The sequence below is a fragment of the Eurosta solidaginis genome, chromosome 4 (genome assembly GCF_040869045.1).
Source record: "Eurosta solidaginis isolate ZX-2024a chromosome 4, ASM4086904v1, whole genome shotgun sequence".
NCBI lineage: Eukaryota > Metazoa > Arthropoda > Insecta > Diptera > Tephritidae > Eurosta > Eurosta solidaginis.
In genome coordinates this window covers 77595877-77621772 of record NC_090322.1, presented here as the reverse complement: position 1 = coordinate 77621772, position 25896 = coordinate 77595877, and the positions used below count along the sequence as shown (strand labels likewise).

General features: G+C 35.7%; 2 protein-coding genes and 2 long non-coding RNA genes across 11 annotated transcripts in view; 2 read left to right on the top strand and 2 right to left on the bottom strand.

The window, feature by feature from the left end:
- Window positions 1–25896, bottom strand: part of LOC137249995 (serine--tRNA ligase, mitochondrial-like) — a 176096-nt gene that overhangs the window by 49654 nt on the left and 100546 nt on the right. The gene's annotated exons all lie outside the window — the stretch shown is intronic.
- Window positions 5042–7142, top strand: LOC137248023 (uncharacterized). The gene is made up of 3 exons (XR_010952012.1): window positions 5042–5217; window positions 5277–5521; window positions 5586–7142. It is a non-coding gene; the product is annotated as an uncharacterized lncRNA (long non-coding RNA).
- Window positions 7803–9614, bottom strand: LOC137250001 (uncharacterized). 2 transcript variants are annotated; one of them, XR_010952682.1, is made up of 3 exons: window positions 9228–9614; window positions 9007–9167; window positions 7803–8951 (listed from the first exon to the last, which is right to left on the bottom strand). It is a non-coding gene; the product is annotated as an uncharacterized lncRNA (long non-coding RNA). The 2 variants fall into 2 exon arrangements; XR_010952683.1 differs by having other exon boundaries at window positions 7803–9167; window positions 9228–9367; window positions 9434–9614.
- Window positions 9999–15670, top strand: LOC137249993 (uncharacterized). Its single transcript, XM_067782151.1, has 2 exons — window positions 9999–11301; window positions 11379–15670. Exon 1 carries the CDS (start codon window positions 10172–10174, stop codon window positions 11228–11230), a length of 1059 nt encoding a protein of 352 aa, XP_067638252.1. The 5' UTR covers window positions 9999–10171; the 3' UTR covers window positions 11231–11301; window positions 11379–15670.

Here is a 25896-nt window from a genome sequence, read left to right as displayed (position 1 = left end):
ATATGGGACGTATTTGTTTTGTGGCTGTGGATCAAGGTCAGATGTAAGTATAAAAATATTTATTTTCGGCAAATCCATTGACTCCAACAGTCCAACAAACGAAAAAAAAAATTGTATTTGCGAGGACAGAATACATAACAAATACGTCAATATGTAATCCATCTCAAATCTTTAGATATCATGCTTATGATACTAATTCAGTGAAAAAAGTCAGCGGTCAGAGTTCGAATTAATCCAAACTTTGCAAATCCTGCGTTCTTTTACATGGATCACGCCATCCAAATTTGCTTAACAAAAAAAAAAAAAAAAAAAACAGGAATGTGCCAGCATAAATTCGTACTGGTCAAAAAAAAAACTGATTGAAATTGCGTCAACCATAAATAAATCATCTAAGTAAGTTGAATAGCCAACATTCAAAGCTAAAATTTTATATTTCCCCATATCCTCCTCTTAGGGTTCGAACTTGGTACTTTTTCCTATCGGGTACTTCGCCCTCTTTCCCTGGCGTAGCTAGACTATTTGACCTTAAATAAGGACGGATATTGTTCTTGGTAATCCGATCCGGTTTGGGACTGCCCTGTGATGTTCGCATATTACGTCGAGAGGCTAATATCATTGTGATGCTCGTCATACAATCACGAACTTAAAAGAAATGTCAGTGGAAGCAAGTAAAATACTAAAACTAATAACAAGGTCAGCATCTAAAACTACCAGCAATATTATTGAAAATAAAGAAAGCCACAAAGAGAACCTAAAAGCATAAGAAGCGCTAAATAAATTTGAAGTAAAAAGACATGTCGAGCTCGTTTTCGATCCTCCGAAATTATATTTCAAAAAAGGAAAGACAATTTGTAGCAATTTGAATACAAGCAACCTAATTGTTGAGGATAAGATTGACTTAGGACAATTCTTTACCAGACTTGAAAAAAAAGTCCGCAATTTAGGACTTGTATAAATACAGTTGTCCTTAGGGGACAAATTGTTTAAAAGAAATTATACCGCAGTAGGCAAATTTATAGAAACAGGAAACAAGGTTCTCAAAAATGTAACAATAGCACTAACCCCAGAGGTTATATATGTGAGAAATCCCGGGAAAATTAAAGAAATTCTGCAGAAATATCATGGCGATCCTATTAGTGGTGGCCACCCAGGAATAAATCGCATGACAGATATGATCAATCAGAAATATAGCTGGCTAAACATGAAAAATGACGAAGAAAATACGTAAAGAACTGCATCCACTGTCAGAAAAATAAAACAAATAAGCATATAAAGGAGCCAATGACAATAACGGAGACGCCTCCGCAGGCTTTTGATATTATACAAATCGGTACAGTAGAACCACTACCGAAATCAATAAATGGAAACGAATATGCTGTTACCATTACACGTACTTGATAGAAAGCCCAGCTCCAAGCAAACATGCATCAACAGTCGCTAAAGCCGTTTTTGAACACTTCATTTTGAGTTATGGACCAATGAAGACAATCTTAACGGATATGGACACAGAGTACAAAAATAGTTTATTTCAAGAACTGTGTAAACTGCTAAAAATTGAGCACAAAACCTCAACACCGCACCATCATCAAACTTTAGGTACCGTAGAACGCAGTCATAGGACATTCAATGAATATGTACGCTCATACATATCCAGTGACAAAGATGATTGGGATGAATACCTCAGGTATTTCGCATATTATTACAATACTACGCCATGAACCATACATAAATATTGTCCTTTTGAGCCAATATTTGGAAAGAATCCCCAGAATTTTGAATTTCTTAAAGAAAACAAAATAAGCCCATTGTATAATCACGAAGTTTATGACAAGGAAGTAAAATATAAACTTCAAATAGCACAACAAAGGGCTAGAAAATTAGTAAAAGAAGCCAAAGAAAAACAAAAATCTAATTATGATAAAAGTAGCTACAGTAAGGAAATAAAAATAGGAGACTTAGTGTTAGAGAAGCTAGATAATAGATATAAAAGAAATTATAAAGAAAAAAGTATCGATAAAAATAATAATTATACATTAATACCTAATAGAATGGGAAATAGTGATAGGAAAAACAAAATCAAAGAAATAGTAATCCATAAAAATAGGCTTAAACCAGTATAAAACGTCTATTTAAATAACTTAAAAAATATATATATATTTACTATAAGCATTCCACTCTACTCATAATTATAAGTATACACACAATATATATAAACAAAAACCAAAGTCAGCATAACAATTCAAATTTAAAGCAAGAGTAAATAAATAAAAACAGAAAACACATAAACAAAAAATGCATTATATGTAATTAAAAGTAAAATGAAACAGCATGGCACACTTATATCAATGACAATAGGATGACCGTATGTAATTAGGCGCCAAATTATATACGTTCCTCCCTTAAGAGCATATAAAAAGTGTGCACGTGAGCAAAAGAAAAAACAACATGTTATATATATAAAACAAAAAACAAAGTCAGCACAAAATCACACATGTGAAGCAAATGTAAACGGATATAAAAATAAGTAAACAAACTCTGCACTCTCAATATCAAGTTACCGCAATGCAATAAATTACAATAGAAAACTAAAAAGCAATTAAAATTTTGTAAACTGTGGGTCATTAAGTCACTCTAAGGGTCATATATAATTGTTTTCAATTATATACGACCCTTCCTAAGGTGGATGATGTGGCATTACCACAATACGCCTTACATACAAGGTATTTGTATTTGTATACCAAATGAATTTCACTTTCGAGCACACGCCAATAACTCATAGCGGCATAGATAAGTTACATTGAACTCAGCGGGGAGTCGTATCCGTTTACAGTTGTTTAACCCGTATGCGTCACACTGACCAGCTCACGTATCGATCAGCATGACTGATCGATAAGTCGGTTCGTCAATGTGACTGCCAAAATATTACTACATAGTTCTATAATTAGGTAATAAGAATATTTGCTGACTTGGTATATAGAAATTAGAATATAGTTACTTTTAGTGTGTAAGTATTGTATGTAAAAATTGTAATAGTATTGTAAGACATTTTTACTATAAAAGAGAAAGAATTTCATAATAAAAATTAATCAGATTTCTGCGCTGAAAACAAGCGCCTCCCGAATCTTTTTCGTTTTTATTTGGTTAAATATTATAATAGTCCTGATTTTTCTGTAAGATTTTCAATGGTTTTATCTTGCCTTTTTGAAAAAAAGATGGATTATAATCGCACCCTGTTAATGAATGATAGGCAGGTGAACTTGCGCATAAAGATAACCCTAACTCGATGTATAATTTAGTTATATCTATATATCTTTTCGCATTTCCGGTGCCATATTCCATGAAAATATGAAGGTCATCGCTTTGAAGGTGATCCATATTTCCCAACATGATTATTAAAACATATGTATCACAAGTTTTAATAAGAAGGTTTGTCTTGGAATTTGTTTCGAGCATGCATACGTGGTGAACTATTTTTGTGTCAGCCTCTTCTTGATTATCGTAGGTCATGTTTTCATCAGTTGACATTTTTATTGAATCATTTTCAATAGCATAAGAATGGCAAAACTCATAGTTCAAATTTATAATAATATTATGCATAAATGGTATTACTTCACGTGAAGCCCATTGTTCAATCAAAAATTTGACAAAGATCTGCTTAAATTTTATGTTTTTCAATTCTATCATGAAATCTATCGGCCGAGTTTGACTTGGACCAGTAGTACTAAAGTCAATAGTACTTTGTTCATTTCTTCGTATACGCTCGTAATCCTTAATTGATAGACAAAAATATTAATCGAAAATTATATCCACACGTGAAGCTCCAGCTCCTGTCAAGATGCCCAAAATTTTTTTTGAAATACCACCGAATGAAAGAGGGATATCATGCATTATATGCAGTAAAAAAATCCGCCACTTTAACTACATCAAATTTTTTCGGTACGTCAATACAATGATGTTGTTTTTCAAAAAATTTGACAGCAGTAGATTTGTCGGTTTTATATAAACTTCCATCCAGGCGGCACATTGACATTGGAATAAGTGTTATTGGATAACACAAAATTTTTTCAATGTCAATATCGTAGTCCATTGATAAACCCAGCATTAGACCAAACAAATCACGTTGAATTTTAATTTCTTGTACTTTACTGCCACTTTTTAAAATTTTTTTAACAGCTACTGTGGAAAAATTCATAATTTTCACTTTTTTATAGATTTCTCAAACCTATCAGCTGATTCATTACATTCCAAAATAAATTGTTCACGTAATTGTTCACCTTTTTCTTCAATGTTTAATAAATATTCTCGCACTGATTCAGAAGCGGCTTTTCCACTAGAAATATTAAAAAGCTGTTGTTGGTCGATACTGGTATCAAATGGGTTTATAAATTTAGAAAATGTATTGATAAATGATTGGATGTGTTTTGAATCTCTTTCGATATTGTAATTTTTCAAATCAGCAGTTACATCTTGCCGTTTTCTTAAACCGGTACCTTCGTAGGTATGCGATATTACAGTAGATCGAATCTGATGGCTCTTAGACCAACGTTGTCTAGTAGAAATAGTTTGTGAAATGTATTATACCGGTTACTTTTCTTCCAGCATCCGCGTTTATTGTTTGCTCCTGAGTGAAATCAATCGGCTGCCTGGAAAGAGACTTGTCCGTTCGCTAGATACCAAAATTATCCTTCTCCATAGCATCGTGTAATTGTGGATGACTTTCTTCGACTTTTATTAAATTTTCGTGATATTGGACTAGCCAACGTGCTTAATTAGGTTGATTGACCATAAAGAAAAGATTGTTAATTTTCGGCAAAATAAATTTGAACATTAAAAAATTCCCTGTTCTTATACTGCGAGTTAAAATTTGGTAATAATTAACGAGATCAATATATATCATACAGAACTGTACAGTTTTGCCGTATGCTCCATTTAAAAGCCAAATTAAACTTCCTTAACCTTAACGCTATCTCTATTGTGATCGATTAATGGTGCCATAACCGTAAACAGCTGACCATTGCTGTCATGAGCTGGGAATGTTTTGTTTATAAAAAGTGATTGTGCAATCACTTAGCAAATTTTGTAATTTTTAATCAAAATAAAGTAAAAGAAAACATTTTTAATAGTATTTTTTATTAATACTGCAACAAACTGGGTGCATATCTACATAGTGAAACAATTAGGTGGTGAATAAAGCCCCATATCTACATGTACCACAATGTAAGTTGTTCACATATTACAAGTTTAACAAATTAATAAGGATTTCTGTATTCTTACAGATTTAATTAAATATAGCACTACATATAGGCGAAGATTTATATATATTTGAGTGCAAGGACGTGAATTTAGTAGTAAGTATCTTCAAATAAAACACGGAAACTGTCACACAAAACCTTTTGGTGCATGGAACCGGCTGCCGTCGAAATAGTGCATACGAGTATCGGGAATACCTTACCAACTACTTTATGACCGATGGTGTAGTAGCATTTCAAAATCACATTGAGTAATTTACATATTTCAGGAGGTAAGAACCCAACTTATATACACTTATCTAGAAGTTATTTTACATTTTGACTACCTCCTTATAGATCATTTCGGCGGAAGGCGGATACACAACAAAACAAAGCAACAACTATTGGTGCTGCAAAAACACAATGCTGCTACAAAATCATAAGTTTTTCAAATTATTTTAACATAGAATAATATAATTTATTTAATTTTTTTCTGTATACATACAGTAAAGAAAAATACTGAAACAATACTTCATATATTTTTAAAACATATATTATGGTTTTTTATATAGAAAGTTAGTTCAAATAATTTCACTAAATCAAAAATTGCAATTCTGCCTCTTGTATATTAAATAGAGCATAATATAATACCACAAAGTTTGTATTGTGCATTCTTATTCTAGTTTTGCACTTTAGTGTTTACACATACTAATATTTAGTATGAAATGGAAAATGCAAAATTCAGATTAAATATTTTACCGGAAAACGAAAAATTGGATTCAACATTTTGAAGGAAAACAAAAAAATTTTTAAATACATATTTTTTGCACTTTCATAAATACGCAAATTTATTTAATATAAATAAATATATGTAGCTTTAAAAATTCGTCACGAACTTTGAAACTTTTTGAGCAGAATTTTTAGAAAATCTCTTGTATGCAACTTTGTTTCTTATTCAATTTTGTTATAATAATGTGCAAGTTAAAAAGTGTTAAATTTTCATCCACTAATGCATCAAAAAAAATCTATGTTTAAGCTATTACTAACCAATGGGCAACAAAGCTGCATACTCAAAGATTACCTAAAAATCTATTCTGGCATTTGTGTGAACTTTGAAACTTTATATACATATACGATTTTTGTTATAGATTATGCTATATTTTAAATGAATATCAATAATAACACATACAGCTGTGAACACGACAATAGCAGTGTGAATTATAAACGCTATTTTTTCTTTTATTTATTTTCGCAAATTTTAGAAATAACTTCAGTGAATTGTATAACCAAACACATTTAAACTAATTTCGAAAACATTTTCGGGAAAAAATCTTCATGCAAATTTCAAACTTTTATTTAGAGTTTTCAGAATTTTTTTTAGTATGAAGTTTTGTAGTCCAATCAATTTTAGTATAACAAAGTGCATGTTTGAAGTCTCTCAAAAATCGTATTGGTTTTTGCCAATTTTTTTTCAAAGAATAAAAAAGTTTAAAATTTGCATGAAGATTTTTTAACACCTTGTTGCATTTCCCGAAAATGTTTTCGAAATAAATTTACATGTGTTTGGTTATACAATTCGATGAAGTTATTTCTACCACTAACGAAAATAAATAAAAGGAGAAAATAACTGATAAAATACATCAATAATTTTCACTGCAATTTTAGTGCTCGCAACTGTCCATCAATATATGTAACGAATAAAACTATTTTCACTATTAATATGAGCAGGTGTGTACATATCCACTATTATAAAAATTTAAGTTCTTATGTGTGTTTCTTTGTTACATTATCACAATTCAATATTCACCATATTTTTTATACTCGAATTAACGTATTATTATATTAGGATAGGTCAACTTTCATGTTACATGCAATACAACATATAATATATTAATAAATAAAGAAATTAATGTATCACAATTCGATTTTCAGTCTACATTTTGTACTTTCTTAGGAATCTCAAATATATCTACATACAAAAATAGTGGCAAAAATTATTGCAACATTTTATCGGTTAATTGTTTCTTTTATTTAATTTTATTAATTTTAGAAAAAACTTGAATGTATTGTATAACAAAAACTATGTAAACCGATTTCAAAAACGTTTTCAAACAAATTAGAAAATTCAAGAAGTTTTTGAAAATCTTCATAAATGTTTCAAAATTTTTACTTGGAATTTAAAAAAAATTTTGAGTATGGAGTTTATTAGGTTAATAAATTTAAGTCTAACAAAGTGCAATTTTGAAGTGTCTCAAAAATCAATGCGAATTTTGGCAGACTTCAAAATTGCACTTTGTTAGACTAAAATTCATTAAAGTAAAAAGTTTGAAATTTTTATGAAGATTTACAAAAACTTTTTGAATTTTCTAATTTGTTTGAAAACGTTTTTGAAAATGGTTTACATAGTTTTCGTTATACAATACATTCAAGTTTTTTGTAAAATTAAATAAATGAAACAAATAACCGATAAAATGTTGCAATAATTTTTGCTACTACTTTTGTGAACAAAACTGTACATCCAATTGTACATACATTTTGTACTTTCATTAGGAATCTCAACTAAACATCCCGTGGCATATTTGCTCGCATTCATATTGACATATTAAATATATGTCACGGGATGTATTCACATTTCATTACAACTTAAAAGGAAATTAAATAGAAAAATCAGTCAATTTCTTTATAAAATAAAAAGATAGGTTTTGCTATTGCAAAGCTGGCGTTAAAAAGCGTAAAGAGGCAGACATACAAATATGTATAAAATGTGGATATACAAAAACTTCTTACTTACATATATTTGTATGCCTGTCTTTTTTGGCAATTGTTTACTTTAGCTCCAAACTGATAAAACACGTCCAGAAATGTTGGGAGAGGTGTCGGGTGATGGGTTTCGACCTCGGTATCAATAATACAAAGGCGAAAATTAAAAAGTTTATTTCAATCAATAGATATTTTCAAAAACCGGTTTAAAATTTTCATGTGACTGTATTTTTGATGATTTTGTTGTACACACACACAATTATGCAGAAATAATTTAGATCGCGTACCCCGCGTTGGATCAGGCTCTCGATTTTGGCTCAACCGGGGGTTATTTGGTTTTTTCTGAAGCAAAATGTTTTTTTTTTTCGCCTTCGTATTGATCCCGAGGTCAAGGCTCGGCTTCTGACTCCCCTCCCGACATTTTTGGACGTGTTTTAGTTGTTGTGAGCTAAAGTAAACAATTACCCATTTCTTATCTGCTTTTAGTGCCAGCGTTTTAGTTTTAAAATTAAAATTATAAAAATGGCAATCACCCTACCGGTTGTGATACAAGTATTCCACAATCTCTGCTTCGTCGTTCCCCTCAATCTGGCCTTGCATGACAATCTCAGTGAACCGTTGCATCACCACCGCCTGATTTTTCTTCTTCAAACTCGATATGACGGAGCACATAATGGAGCCAAATGCACTTATATCGGCACTGTAATTCTACGCGCACATACATCCTTAAAAGTTTGGACGGTCTCCATTGTGGCAGCGGCCAATTCATCACGCAAAACTGCCGTTCGTTTTCGTCCGCGAGACGTTGATGGCTCAGACTGCGGTTGTGGAATAGGAGGGGACTGCGTACTTACAGATAGCAGCTCAGGTAAAGTGGGAGTTGCAGGGCGTGACTCGCAAACGGTGGGTGTACTTTTGCCACCTTCAACACTTCTGCTTATATTTTGAGAGCTCTGCCGCATTCTGTTGTAATAGAAAATTTGTTTATAATCAAACATGTTAAGTAATTCCATTATACTTAAGGTCGGGGTATAATGTGGGCTCTTAAGAACTGAAGACTCTCTAAGAAAACCCACTGCCTTCCATCAGACGCGCCACTTCCTGAAGTGTTTTTACTGCTTCTTATCTCTTTACTGAAACGCTCTCGTAAATTCCCCCATCGCCTTACTGCTACTGCCACTATTGGGAATAATCATACCTAAGTACGCATATATTATAAGATCATTCATTATTACTTACCATCCACACCTGAATTCTCTGCTATGACCTTCCAAGCGGCACTTTTTTTTATTTGCGTCCTTAAAATCCCGGTTTGCCTTGTCATAAAGGCATGGGAAATCGCGTACAAATTCAATTAATTTGCAGTCATCCATTATGATCTGCATAAACAATAAACGAAATTAATTTGTCTTTCAAATAAACAAAACAATAGAATTTTTAATTACCAAAAGAAAAAAGCGGCAAACACAAAAAAATTATATAGTCATACACAAAATGGCAAAAAAAAATAGGCGAATGAACAATCAGCTGTTTGTGGATATGGCAGAAAACCAAAATTCAATTTGTTGGCTATGGTATGGTTATGGCGTTATCGTTACGGTATGGCACCATTAATCGATTACATTGATTTCCATAAGGTAGGTTCGATCAGCTTTTTTATCTGGTTATGGCTTTATGGTTATAAGTCACCATTAATCGGGCCTTAAAAAGGCTTCTTTATGTTTAACATATGCGGATAATAATTCTGAAACATCGTTATTTTTTAATAAAGCGTTGTAAGTCAATATTCGATTATTAAAATCCATAAGTTCTTGGTATAAATTTTCAGGAATAGTAATTTTTTCATTTTCCAAAAAAAAATTTAAAATTGTAAGATGTGTAAACTGGGTGTAAGGAAACACCCAGTATGGCAACTCTTTGCATGGCCCCTTTTTGTATGGCAACATTTTGTATCATAAAATGTAAAAGAAAAAGAAACATGGCCACTTCCTGTGGAAATAAATTGTGAAACGGTCGACTTGAACCAGCTCTTTTATTTATCGGCGTATATTAAAACCATCCGAGATTTTACAATCCTCAGAAGTGGTTGTTACCCATATAAATATACAAGTTAATATTTGGTCAAATCAATTTGCGAAAAAATTTGAAGAAAGGCGGAAAAACCCAACGTAAGGGAAAACCTCATGGAGGTGTTAACGAAAGCGGAAGTAGAATTCCCTAAAACTGGTACAATTGCGCAGTTAAGGCAACTTTGTGTGGATTTGGTTGGAGCTACCAAGAAGTTAAGCGAACCAGAGTCGGCGAAACCCCCAAATCCTGATGCCCATACATCCGCTGCTGCCACTGCTGTCCCCGATGCCATCACCGATGTTACTACTGCAATTGCTATCACTGATGTTACTGCTGCCACTGCCATCATTGAAACCACTGCTGCCACTACTAATGAAACTGAAAATAAAGTAGACGAGTTAGAGCAAGAAATCACCAAGTTAAAGCAGCGCGAAATTTTAGCCCTGCAGCGCGAAATCCAGCAACTTCAAGGCCAGTCGCATCGAAGCAGATCTGCTGACTTCGCATCAATTGAGGTTATGGTACAGAAATTTACAGGCGATGATAGTTATCACATACGCAAATGGTTTGGTGAACTCGAGGATGTGTTTCGCATAATGTGCATCGACGAATATATGCAATTACTTTGTGTTCGTCGGTTGTTGGATGGTAGCGCAAAATTGTTCGTCAGAACCCCTATGGTTTCTGATTATCAAAGCCTGAAGGCAGCCTTGATCGAGCAATTTTCTATTTCATACTCACTGCTGGATGTGTATGAAGAACTGAAGGCACGGAAATTGAGAAGCAGTGAGAGTGTTCAGCGTTATTTATTGGAAATGCAGCTGATTGCAAGCAAAGCAAACATACATGAAGGAGATTTGTCGGACGCAGTCATTGCTGGGATAGGTGACAAGTTGGGGGCGGCAACAATGCTCTATCAAGCCAACAACCTAAGGGAACTAAAAATACAAATCGACCGCTACGACAAGTATCGACCAAGAGCAGCCACTGGTGCGAAAGTAGTTAAACCAAATGGTAAAGATAAAACTTCTGTACAGCCCGTTGCTACAATTGCTCGCATTACCAATCTAACTCTCCAAAGCCTAAACGAGCGCTGGGTTCATATTTTAAGTGTGTGGAGTTCGGACATTTTTACCAAGCATGTCCAAAGCGAAATCTGGTTGCAGCGGTAAACAATTTGGGACAGATGTCAACAGGCGATGAAGAAGCAGAGTTGGTTAGAGCAGTTCATGAACTTCAGACGGTAAGTGTCGCTTTTAAAATTAGACAAGGCAAGTGCACAAAGTTTTTTGATTTTTTATCTCTCCTTGACGCGGGTAGTCCGAGAAGTTTTATTAGGCGGTCATGTGTTCAAACTATTAAATGCGGAAAATTAGAGCGGCCAAAATATAAAGGAGTAAGTAATGCTCAAATATGGTCTTAGGGAAATATTGAATGTGTTGTGCAATTTAGTAATCGCTTTGTTTTACATTTGTTTTACAAGAATTATCTGTACTACCGGATACTACCCTAGATGTACCATTGCTGATCGGGCGTGATCTTTTGAAAAAATTCAATATATTTCTATGTAAACTTAAAACCAAAGTGAAATATTATAAAACTGAATTAATAAATATTAAAAACGCTACTGAGCTGAAACATTCAAAAATTTTAAACTATGGTGCTCTTGACTTGTTTGATTTAAGAAAATTGGTTTGTGAATGTAAACAGTGTCTGATGCAGGGGTTGGGGAGAGGTAACAAGGTGGGGTCATATGAAGGATTAAACAAAATAATGAAGAAAGGAGTAAGTGCTTTAATGCTTTCGCCACACAGTGGAGTAAAATTGTATGCACAGATGTTCGCAGCGGTAATTGTCGAACGAAATAATGAAACAGACGCGATCATTGAGGTAAATCGGTTCAATTCTTATGTTTCAGGAATTTCGGATTCGTGTAGTTTATCGGAAATTTATTTGGATCCTGCTCTAAGCGAACAACAAAGTAAGCAGTTGCAGAATGTGATCAAAGAGTGTTATTATAACCCTTTACCTGAATCAGAGAGGGAACCTTATGACCTCAAAATTAAATTAAATTTGACTGATGACACACCATTAAATTGTGCACCGCGCAGATTATCCTTTTCAGAAAAGTCGGAAGTACAAGCAATAGTTGACGAACTTTTAGTCAAGGGTATCATTAGATTCAGCAGCTCACCCTTTGCCTCGGCAACAGTATTGGTTAAAAAGAAAAGCGGGGAAGGTAGATTATGTATTGACTATAGGTTTTTAAACAAAAAAAAAACGGGTCGCGATAATTTTACCCTATTCTTGGTTGAGGATTGTATAGAGTATCTAGAAGGAAAGAAATACTTTACAGCTTTGAATTTGAAAAACGGGTTCCATCAAGTGGAGATGGATGAAGAGTCGATAAAATATACTTCATTCGTAACACCAGGATGCCAGTATGAGTATACCCGAATGCCGTTCGAGTTAAAAAAATGCACCTGCGTTTTTCCTGCGGTTTATTTGTACCGTTTTGAAAGCCTTGATCTTTTCTAGGAAAATAGTTGTTTTTATTGATGATATAACGATAGCCACAAAGGACTTCGAAACTCACATCCAAGTTCTAAGTGTTGTTTTGCAACGGCTAGGCAAGAAGGGCTTAGGGTTAAAAATAAAAAAATGTAGATTCGGCTTTTTTGAAATTGAGTTTTTGGGTTATATAGTGAACGAAACCGGCATCCGGCCTCACCCAATGCACAATGAGGCCATTCGGAATTTCCCGCAGCCCAAAAGTGCCAGGGAGGTGCAGCAATGCTTAGGCTTGTTTTCATTCTTTAGGCGATTTGTTCAGTCTTTTTCCTCCGTTGCTAAACCCCTGACATCCCTCCTTAAGAAGAATGCTGTATTTAGGTTTACACCTGAATGTACAGAGGCTTTTAATAAACTTAAAGAATATTTAACCTCCGCGCCAGTTCTGTCAATATATAGTCCGGTTAGGGAAACCGAGCTTCATACGGATGCTAGCAAGTTAGGGTTCGGCGCTATTCTTTTACAAAAGCAGGAAGATGGTGAATTGCACCCGGTATCTTACTTTTCTAAAACTGCCTCCGAGAGCGAATCGAGGCTACATATCTTTGAGGTGGAAACGTTAGCAATTGTCTACGCCTTGGAAAGGTGCAAAACACAGCTTAAGGGGATTGCTTTTACTATAGTCACGGATTGCAATGCTTTAGCTCAGACCTTAAGCAAAAAGCAAGTGAATGCTAGGATCTCCAAATGGGTTTTTACCTTTGAGAATTATAATTATAAAGTGAAACATCAGGCAGCGACATCTATGGCCCGTGTGGACGCGCTTAGCAGATTCTGCGTAGTGGAGTCAGAGGGGGTTGAGGATTTAGATTTTAACCTTCAAATAACCCAGAACCGAGACGAAACGATTAAATCGCTGAGATCGCTGTTAGAGAATGAATCGGTTCAGAATTTTGAGCTCGTTGATGGCTTAGTGTTCAGGAGAAGCAATGAAGGACGTTTGATGCTTTACGTCCCAAAGGAAATGGAAGATAATGTAATTAGGGTAATTCACGGTAAAAGCGGTCATATGGCGGTAGAAAAAACGGTTGATCACTTACGAAAAAATTATTGGTTTCCGAAGTTAAGGAAGAGGGTGAAAAACTTTATAAGAAACTGCCTTAAGTGTATAGTGTACTCGCCAGAAACACGCTTGAATCGCCATAACTTATTCAATATACCCAAAAAACCAGAGCCTTTCGATACTTTGCATATTGACCATTTTGATCATTTACCTTCCATTCGCTCGGTGAGAAAACACGTGTTGGTGGTAGTCGATGGTTTTACTAAGCATGTGAAGTTGTTTGCGGTAAAGACAACTAGTGCTAAAGAAGTGTGTGCCTCTTTGCAGAAGTATTTTGACTTTTATAGTAGACCGCAGCGTATTGTGAGTGATCGTGGTTCTTGTTACCCTCAGAGGTATTTGCAGACTTTATGGAAAGGAATAAAATATCGCATGTAAAGGTTGCAGTAGCTTCCCCGCAAGCAAACGGTCAGATAGAGCGCGTTAATCGAATTCTGAAAGCAATGTTGGCGAAGTTGACTGAACCGGTCAATCACTCAGATTGGGTGGGTAGACTGGTGGATGTAGAATATGCTATTAACAATACAGTACACTCTACAACGAATAATACTCCTTGTAGGTTGTTATTCGGAGCAGATCAGCGTGGACGGGCTGAGTTCTTGAAGAAAAGGAGGTAAAACAACCGTGTGATTTGGTGAAGGTTCGCGAAGAGGCCCTGAGGTGTATTGAAAAGGGAAAGAATTATAACTTGGAATACTTTCTTAAACGTAGTTTACCAGCGAGAGATTTCGGCGTGGGAGAGTTCGTGGTGATGAGAAACGTGGACACCACTGTCGGTACCAACAAAAAATTTATTCCGAAATTTCGCGGTCCTTACGTAATACATAAGAAGTTACCCAATGATCGTTATGTTTTGCGTGATATTGAAAACTGTCAAATGACACAAATGCCCTATGATGGGGTGGTAGAAGCAAATCGCCTGCGCAGGTGGCTTGCCCCAATCCCTGAGTCGGACACTGGCACTTAACCAATAAGCGACACTTTGCTGTCAATTCAGACCTTGAGATTTGTTTGTAAGTTTACCATTAGTTTAGAGCGTAAGATTAATTTGTTGATTGATCAGGATGGCCGAGTTGTAAGATGTGTAAACTGGGTGTAAGGAAACACCCAGTATGGCAACTCTTTGCATGGCCCCTTTTTGTATGCCAACATCCCTACAAGAAACGCTGATAGTTTTACTAATACACTCACACTTGTAATTAACAATGCTGATCCTGCGATGACGTAAAAATTGATACTCAAACTTTGTATGTTCCTTTGTTCGCTCACGCATGTCCGCATGTTCCCAACGACAGCCTATAATCATGAAAAAGGACTGAAACTGGGAAAGCTTCGGACACCTGGTACAGAACAAAAGAACATACAGCAGATACCATTATGCATGTGAGACAGATACATAATTCTCAACGGAATTTTATGTATGCGGGAACAGTTTATCCGATTTAATCAAATTGTCACTACTGACTGTCATATGACAATCAAATGATTATCACGGTTGGTTTGTTATTTTTTAAATTCCGCCATTTTCAACCGACGAAAAGCATATCAAAAATAAGTTTAAAAAATGAAAAAGAGAGCATTTCAAAGCTCCATGCTAAAAGAAAAAAAATCGAAAATAATATTAAAAAATACCAAAAGTTGGCGGAATGTATGGGGCGCACTCAAAAAATTGATACGCGAAAAATAATAGTGGTTAGTGGTGTTTCATTTTTAAATGTGTTTCCGCATGAGGAAAGCGCTCTTCTGTTGTTTTGTTATTTTCTGAATTTAAATTGAACATTTTGAACTCGAATTCTTATAAAACTATTTATTTTAAACAAATAAGAAACACGTATGCTTTTATCACGTACAAAATTAAAAACGTAATGAAATAAAGTAAATAAAAAGCAAAAAGCATTGTTTCATTTTTGGCGGAATATAACAATGGTCATTTATGATAGTATAACAGTCAAACCTGATATCTACAGTAAACTATCATTTATGACACTTTTTGATAGGTAGAGTGTCAGCACTGATCCAGGAAAAGGAATGAGAGTGAGCAGTACGGCTATATACTTAATCAGTAGGCCATGTTGGTGTATAAGAAGGAGACAAAAACTCACACGTACACAGTTGTTTACATCACATTTGCGCAAGCCCCCTTAAGTTTGTGATAGAAAGTTTGTATGAGGCGCTGATCGTTAGGTTGACATTGCTGACAATCAGATGATAGTCAGTGTTCTTGTAGGGATTTTGTATCATAAAATGTAAAAGAAAAAGAAACATGGCCACTTCCTGTGGAAATAAATTGTGAAACGGTCGACTTGAACCAGCTCTTTTATTTATCGGCGTATATTAAAGCCATCCGTGACTTTACAAAATGTAAAATTTCTAATCCAACGGCCATTAAAGTGTGTAATCGTTTACACCTATTGAAGTGTTTACCAGAAATAAATGAATGAACTGATCCGTTTGCTATTATTTCACTTTCAACAGCAACATTCATGAGTCCACATTCCGCGATAAATTTACCGATTGCTTTAAAATATGCAAATATAATATGAAACGATCCTAAATGTATGAACAAATTATCAAATAACGGCTTCTCACTTGTTTGAATTTGCATCGCTACTTTAAAAATAGCAAGATCATAAGTTACTTGAATTTCAGACTGCTATACTTTGGCGATTTTTTGACTAACTTTGAGTTTCGAGCAGACCTGTCAAATAATGATTACTAATGGTAATGATTACCCGTTCCATTGATTATTTTCCTTAAACGTCATTTAATGATTACTTGCAATTATTTTCTATTTTTAATGATTACTTTTCAATTAATTAAAAAAATAATCAAAAAAAAAATCATGATTTTTTCCGATTATTGAAAAAAATCAAAAAAAATTAAAAATAATCAGAAAAGTTCTTGTTTGTTGCATGCATGGAATAATTTCTACATACACGTACATTTTAGGATGCAATATTAAATCGTAACCGCTTATCGAGGCAAATATATACGTGCAACATATAGGGAGAATTGTATATGAGCGTTGATCTAAACATATTCTCCGGTAAGTATATATACATGTGCATTATTACACTCATGCCTCATGGATGATATGACTGGATCAGAAGAGATGGCCAACATGTTGAAGAGGTCCTCGTTTTGCATAACTCGTGAGATTTTGCAAGCGTTAGTACTTCTATATCTTTTGTAGTCCTGGTTTTTAGATTCTTGAGCTTCTTCAGACAATTCTCCTAATGGTAAACACTGGTATTCTATTAAATCTTTTCCATGGGTCAAAATTGTATGTACCGTTGGTGTGAGCTTTTTCTCAGAATACTTTTGAAGCAGCAGCTCTACAGTTTTCGATGCATATTCTCCAAATTTAGGTCCATTAACTTTTTCATGGCAATTTAAAATATTTAAAATTACTCCCAATCGTTTGACAATATCTCTGTCGACGCCAGTAATGGGAGCAGTCATTTCATCGTGTTCAAAAAATCTTCTTGTGGAGTTTCCATCATTTGTGTTGCCGTATCCATACTTTGGTATGTCAACTCTCAGGCCGAGCTATTTATAGAATGCATCTTGAATTATTTTTTTTTCTAATGTTTTGTTTTCCCTTAGATGTTGCATTGTCGTCGAAAACTTCTCCTTGTTGTGGTAGTGTATAAGCCAGTTTCAAAACGAATTCCATGAACCTTATACTCGCATGCAAAGGAGATATTCCATACTCATAATTTAGTTCGTCAATGATTGAATCATCAAGATTTTGAAAGTCTTTTTGACTCTTCTTACAGATTGGACATTTCAATGTATATGATGTGTTTGTTAGTAAGTTTAAAACTTTTCCATCGACCATTGTTAGAAGAAAATCATGCTTTATGGTAATAACATTCCGTCTTCGATTTCAATTATTGTTGGTTCTAATATTGCGATTTCATTTTTTATATCACTCACTGTAGCTTTTATGAGTTCGGAAGACTCCTTTCATATTTAAATAATATCGACCGGCACAATTTAACTGATGACGGCCGTGGATTTTCTAATATTCTTAAGCTTCATCTTTTAAACGGAGAGGAACATCAGAAGCCATAAACATATTACCATCTGTAATTGCTCCATTGTCTACATTTATTCTTTGTTTATATGCTCTTTATCCTGATGATCCATCACATCCCCTTTTATTTATCAATGTTAGCCTTTTTGGCAGTGATTTCAACTTTTCTTCAGAAAAGCTTTTCAAGAGTCGCATAGGCGTATGATCCATTAAGATTTGGAGCTCAACTTCAGCTGTTACTTCGGTTATTTTGGCTCTTGGAGGAACTGCTTCTTTCTTGGCTCGAGTGATTTGTTTGTATTCAGGGAAAATATCGGCATTATGATGCAATAATGACTCACGCAATATATTATATTTATCCTTCGATAACCTGAGATCTATAAACAGCGCCAAAGACTCTTCAGGAGTGTATCTCCTAAGTAGCGCATTTGGGGGTGTGGGAATGCTGTTTTTGATCCTTCCCAGTCGCACTGGACTTGCTAACGCAACTGCTCCTATGATATGAGACTTGGTGTTTTCTTCGTCCTTTGTATATTTAATAGCCAATGCTTCTGAAAGATGAGTCGTGGCGATAGTTCTAGTATAATCTGACAGCTTCCTTTTCCTTGTGTAGGTCGAACATACTTCTATGGGTTTTGTTGGTCTTCCTCTAGTTCGATTCGTTGATGTGCTAGGCATTTATTCGTCCAAAAAACTTTTACCAGCTAGCCAGCTTTCATGCTTACTTATAAACGTTGAAGTAGAACGACCGAGTGCTTGCCATTTTCTTTGTATTGGAATGTAGAGGAAGCCAATTTTTTCTTTCAAGTCTTCGTCTTCTTTATTGCATGCTTCATTTGGTAATTCTGTCATAATAGCCTCAACGAACTCCGCTTTTGTCTTTGAAGCTTTGAACACCTCAAATAGTTTGGAGATTTCTAGAGACATATTAAAATTTTCCATCGGTATATCTTAATAAAAAAATATGTGAGCTATATTTAAGTTTATTTAAATAAACAGAATACTTTATTCTATACACTCCAAAAAACGACTGAGTTTGGGCGTTGTATTAACCATTGCTTTATATACTCAAATTATGGAAATGATTTCCAGGTATATTATGCAGCTTGTAACTGAAAAATTTGGTTTTATTAACAAATTCCAACAACAAAAGTGACCGTACTAAATTCGCCTCCTTCTTACCTATACCTGCTCAGGCGCGTATTTATATCCAAGGTTGCTCCACTTTATTTGATGTAAAAAGTGAAATCGCAGTTGGACGCAGGTAGACCTTATGAATTCAGGTAACTGAATATTTAATAAATACTTACGGTAAATTTCACGGATACCTTTTCTGTCCTTTTTTTTTATTTTCCATCAAAGTTCGAAAAAGGTCCTAAAAATAGGCTTTTTGAAAAATTGTTAGATCTGACAACTTTTATAAAAAAAACAAATTTTATTTAATTTTTACAACAACTAAGGCATGACGTAGCTGAATGCGTTTGGAACCATTTCAACTATCGTAGGAGTGTGGGTTCGACTCCCACTCCCGGGAGAAAAGGCTTTGAAGAGATTTACAAGGTGTAATCGAAACAGCTGTCGCCTTGTCCGTCCTGATGTCACGTTGTTTAAATTTTTCCCACCACCCGCTCAGCGGGGGTGAAAATATTACTTGCACGTTTATATAGCGAGCCGCCTGCTCCAAGACAGACGCCCGCTTGCAGCCGCACCTAGAGGTGTACAGACGCTGCTGATGAGATCTCCCCCCGGCGAGCCCTTAAACCGATTATGTCAGAGTGGCCTAGCCAGGTTGTCGCCTTCTCACATTAGCTCGCCGCTAAACGGATGTTTAACGGCTACCCAAAGGATACTTGGCTGCAAGCGACCGGCAGTAGTGAGCTGCTTGAACCGCATGCAAAAGAACCGCTCTGGCCATTCCCAGGTGAATGGCGGTCAGAAGCTTTCCCCACTTTTGTGGACTTCTACACACGGATCCACCCTCCTATTTCTTTTTATATTTTTTAAATATTAAAGTTTAACATATTTAATTCTCAGAGTGCCCAAAAACATTTTTTCAATTAAAAAAAAAATTATTTTGCAATGACCTGCAAAGTTTTAAACCCAACCTAATAATCTGGCTTATTTCATTTTATATTTTTCAAATATTCAATTTTAACATATCTAATTTTCAAAGTGCCCCAAAAACATTTTTTCAATTAAAAAAAAAAATTATTTTGCAATGACCTGGCAAAGTTTTAGGCCCAACCTAATAATCTGGCTTATTTCTTTTTATATTTTTCAAATATTAAGTTTTAACATATCTATTTTTCAAAGTGCCTCAAAGTTTTAGACCCAACCTAATAATCTGGCTTATTTCTTTTTATATTTTTCAAATATTAAATTTTAACATATCTAATTTTCAAAGTGCCTCAAAAATATTTTTAGCATACAAAACTAAATTTTTTTGTTAAATTCAAGGGTTGTTTGAGTCCCGGCACCCCTTAGCCAGTTCTGCGTTTCTATATTTAGATACCTTTAAAAAAGCATTGTAAATAATTTTCATTGTGCCTCAAATACCTGCTCAAAAATGCTTACCAGCATTATACTGAGAGGGCGTAATGGAATTATCATACAAATTCCTTCTCTTTACAACACTATGCATGTCATCTTTTCTTATTCTGTATTACATACATTGCAAGGCGAATCTATACAAGGTGATGGCAATGCGAATTCAACCAATTCGCCGTACACAAGAATATCAAGTCAAAAGAAAATTTGAATTGATTTCGATATTGTTGTACAAGGCGTTGTTTAGAAAGCAATCAACAAGAAGCAATGAGCTGTTGAGATAACAACACCTGTAGTGTAATTCACTAACTTATAACGATGCGATTTGTCGAGATTTTATTGTACTATTCACTAACAAAAAACTAACAAAACGAACTTAATTTTAACGTCTCGATATAAATTACATTTAAATTTCGTTTTAATAGTAGAAAGGTGGCAGCACAGCTTAACGAAACCTAAAAAATGCGAAAAGCACAAAAGCAATGCCAAAAATAAATAAATTCCGTATTTTAATTCCTGGTATTTTCCAATTAAAAAGGCGAAGATTAATTTGCTTCCGTCTTTGTTCGCTATTTTTTTTTCTAATGCCAATTTATTTTCCTTCTTTCTATAGCGTTGCCACATTTACACGTTTGTACATATTTCTTATGATAAAATTACTAGAGGGCCAAAGTGATCGACATGTATAGTGACGAACGGTATCGGAATTTTAGCAATGCTATGCATATTTCGCTTGTTCACGCGAGCTGGGGCTAACTACATGATGCATGTAATGCAATTTCGAACAAAGTTTTCTACTTTATTTTTCATCTTGGGTAGTCAATAGTGTTTCTTCAGTTGATCGCACGTGTTATCGACGCCTAAGTTACCAATTTTCTCATGAACCAGCCTAATAATGTTATCCTCCATCTCATTCGGCACGTACAGCTGCAGCCTCCCCTCTCCCTCTTTCCTAAAGACGAGACCGTCTACTAATTCAAAGTTCCTCACGGGACCTATCTCTAGCTTTTCTCGCAACTCTTTTATGTTATTATCGCGGTATTGTGTCGCTTGGATGTGAAAGTCTGCTTCATCAGCATCCGCGGTGAAGACCAAAAGTAAGTTTTGCTATCCTCACAGGCTTTTTTTCGATATCGGCGACGATTGGCAGTTCCGGCTTCAGAGCAGTGGCTAAGCACATCAACGTGTCCCATGTTAACTCCACTTCTGTGTTGAATTTTATAGTTATAGTTTTCGAGCTCCAGGGCCCATCTGGCTATCCGCGGGTTGAGCTGTTTTGTTTAACGTAATCGTAAGGGAGTTGCAGTCTGTGACTATCTTGAACGGAATCCTTTCCAAATAAACTCTAAAACGGCATAGGGCATATATGATGGATAGGGCTTCCAGTTCGAAACTGTGGTATCTTGCTTCCGTGGCTGAGGTGGCTTTTGAAAAGTACATAATCGATGCAACCGACAGTCCGTGTCTTTGGAGTATGACCGAATCGAAACCCGCTGAACTTGCATCGCAGTGCAACTCAGTTTGTTTCTTCGGATCGTATATTGCAAGCACTGGGACGGGCGACGGTTCCGTTTTAAGTTCCTCAAAGGCTCGTAAGCAGTATTCTGACAATTCGAATTTAACACCGTCTCGCGTCAGCTTTTGCAATTGGCCAGCGATTCTGGCAAAATTCGGGAAAAACCTTCTGAAGTATGAGAAGAGGCCTAAGCAGGTCTCGAGTTCCTTACAATTTTTCGGAAGCCTATATTTTTTGATTGCTTCTACGTGCGCGTATGTCATCCGAACTAACTGAATAGTCTAGATATTCGGGAGTATTAAACCCGAACATACATTTACCTAGCCTAAGCTCCAAATTCGTTTCTTTCATTCTCCTAAGTACCTTGCAAAGAATCTTAACATAGGTTTGAAAATCTACCTTGGCTACAATTAAATCATCCATATATACCATTATCGATCCATCGTCAACCAGATCTTTAAAAATGTTATGAACGTATCGCTGAAATACAGCGGGGGCTTTTGTTAACCCAAATGGCATACGTATATACTCAAATTGACCGTAAGGTGTTACAAAGGACGTATATTGAATGGAATCTGGGCCATTTTAACATGAAAGAACCCGATTTAGGTCGAGTGTTGAGAAAAACTTTTTCCCACCTAGATAGTCGAGGCAGTCTTCAATTAGTGGGAGCGGGAAATTGTCCCAACACATTTACGAATTTCGCCATTTTATTTTTTTTACTAATACAACCGCAGAAGCATATCCCTTGGCCTAATAATGCTCTTTTCCAATAGTTCATCCGTTATCTTTCTAAGTTCAGCTTTTTCATAATGAGAAAGCCGCCTTGGCGAGGAATGGAATGGGTTATCCTCAACTAGCCTTAATTCCATCTCGTAATCATACGGTTTAGATTCCACATTTTCTGGCCTTAAATAGTTATCTTCTAAGGTCTTCCTCAATACATCGACATTCTTTTCTTCTAATTCTTGATTTATGTCATTTCCGATAAGCAAGCGGTGTGCTTATTAAAAATATTCTCACTAAAAGTTTGATCGAGTGGACATGACCCATCGCTACAAGCCTCATCAGACACTGCGTTTACTTCTGATTCGAGCTCAACATCTTCTACTCGTATACTGCTATTTGATGCAGAAATTTGTGATTCTGAATGCCTCTCTTCACCCTTAAGACCAAGTATATTATTCAAGTTAAGTGCACAGAATTAAGAAGTGGTATCTGGCGTATCATTATTTCACATTTAATTTTTCCAAAAATGAACAGTTTGTTATTTCCCAAGCCTCGATATATTGACTGCTTAGTGATTCTGCCCACATTAAATGCCACGGCGGACTTGCGGACAAAGCTAGTTAGACTGCCAGTCTCAAAGAGAGATAAACTATCCATAAATCTTTTGCACTTAGCTTGTTTTGTTACTTAGGCGACACTTACTGAATTCATAGATCCTAGTATTCGGTAGCAGCGTTCTTCATCGCCATCTTCAATGTCGGCCCAACTGCGGCATCAGTTTTCTTCAAGCTCAATGTCTTCTTTGGATTAGTGCAGCTGCGGTGGTCATGGCCCGTCTCACAACAACGGAAACAACTTCCCTCCGTCCTCTTCTTTGAAAATGCCCCATACGTTTGCAATTGAAGCAACGTATTTCTGCTGCATCAGTTTCCTCGTTCTTTGACGGACTTGGTCTTGATGGTTTCGGGTTTTGGATATTGTCATTTACGTATAGGCGAGAGGAGCGACGACGCTCGTATAAATCAAGCGATTGTTTAAATTCCCTCATCGTCCTTGGGTCCATCAAGGTATATATTTATGGCGACCTGTCTTGTAGGCCATCAACTATAAAGTTGATCAGTTCAAACTCGTCGACATAATTACAACGAGTAGCGATGTTTTCCATTTTCAAAACATATTGGCGTTTGCTGCTTTTTTTATCCCATTTATGAGTGGACAACGCATTGTATACTTCATGAGGGTTCACCACCCTACCAAATTCTCTGAACAAAAGCGATTTTAAATCTTCATAATAGAGAACGTCTCTACACAGTATGAGTTTAGCGTCACAACAAAGAGAATTACACAAGCAAGTGTACTTAAAAATGCCATCTGCATGACCCTATCAAAATTGCGAAGAAAGTTGCAATATGCTTTATTTTCGCCATAAAATTTTGTGATGGAATGCTCTATGTCACGAAACGTCAAACGATTTGAGTGGTGTAGCCTACCGTTACCAAAGGGGGAGTCGTTCCGTGCGCTTTGAAACTCACGTTTAGGTCCGCAACAGATTTTTCCAACATAAGGATTTCTCTTTCCTTAGGATTTATATTCTTCTAACTCAGTTTTTACGCCTTGCGATCTATTGGACATTTCGCCATATGACATGGCTGCGGTTTCTTCGGTAAAATCGGTTGTGGTATTGGCTACGTTGTCAGCGGTGGTGGCAATGGCAGCAGTGGTGATGAAGACGTCGGTAGTGGCAATGGCAGCGGTGGTAGTAATGGCGGCATCGGCAATGGCGGAGGTTTCAGCAGCGAAAGCGTATCGGCAGACGTAAGGCATCGGCAGTGACAAGGACATCAGCGACGGCAGTATTAGCAGTGGCGGAAGCACCGGAAACAATAGCGTCATCGGCAATGTTTCGATCATTTACAGCATATAAATCAAAAGTTGTATCAAAAACTGGAGCAACGCCCACTGGGATATTAGTGGAAGGGATTTGACGAGTCCCAACCACATTTTGTATCAATCTTCGCAGTTGCGTTGTTGTAGCTGTGTGCGGAAACTCCACCCCAGCATCAGTCAGAACATTGATCATTTCTTCACGAATATTCATCATTTGTTTAAATGTTTGTAGCGCTGTGTAGTACGCAAATTCTTTTTCCACACCTGAGCTTTAATTCCTGGTATTTTCCAATTAAAAAGTCGAAGATTAGGTTGCTTCCGTCTTTGTTCGCTATATTTTCTCTAATGCCAATTTATTTTCCTTCTTTCTATAGCGTTGCCACATTTACACGTTTGTACTACTTTCGGCCCACAGAGGGCTGCGTCGGCACAGGATTGGATGATCGCTAGATTTTTGCCTAAAAGGCAGCGTTACCATATTTATATTTTTATACATTTCATTTTCTGTTTACGTAATCGGTTCGATTGTTAGATGGCGCTGACAGCAATCCCTCCAGTGACGATTTCACACTGGTACACAATTATTACCAATAGCCATCATCCGGTGGCAAAGATCTTGAGCCAGATAAATAATTTTGCATGTAAATGCAACGATCTGAGCCAGATAAATCCAGATAGAAGTCTGGTTCAATTTGTGAGCCAGATAATTTTTTAATTACTTGTCTTTAGTTTGGCAACGCTGCCTTTAATAAATCTACTTTTTCAAAAATAGATGTCGCTGTTTAGCCCTTCGCGTATGAGTTAAATGAAAAACAGTGACGACATCTGCCTATCATATTTCACGTGTGCGAAAATATCACGACCTCTGCTTCTCAAGTCTCTCAATGAACCAGAGCATTCCCGTGAGAATTGAGCGTGATCCGGAGCTGTAAAACTCACTGGATAACGGCAAATGTTCACTTCTGATGGAAGCGATGGCATGACTGATCGATAAGTCGGTTCGTCAATGTGACTGCCAAAATATTACTACATAGTTCTATAATTAGGTAATAAGAATATTTGCTGACTTGGTATATAGAAATTAGAATATAGTTACTTTTAGTGTGTAAGTATTGTATGTAAAAATTGTAATAGTATTGTAAGACATTTTTACTATAAAAGAGAAAGAATTTCATAATAAAAATTAATCAGATTTCTGCGCTGAAAACAAGCGCCTCCCGAATCTTTTTCGTTTTTATTTGGTTAAATATTATAAGTCCTGATTTTTCTGTAAGATTTTCAATGGTTTTATCTTGCCTTTTTGAAAAAAAGATGGATTATAATCGCACCCTGTTAATGAATGATAGGCAGGTGAACTTGCGCATAAAGATAACCCTAACTCGATGTATAATTTAGTTATATCTATATATCTTTTCGCATTTCCGGTGCCATATTCCATGAAAATATGAAGGTCATCGCTTTGAAGGTGATCCATATTTCCCAACAT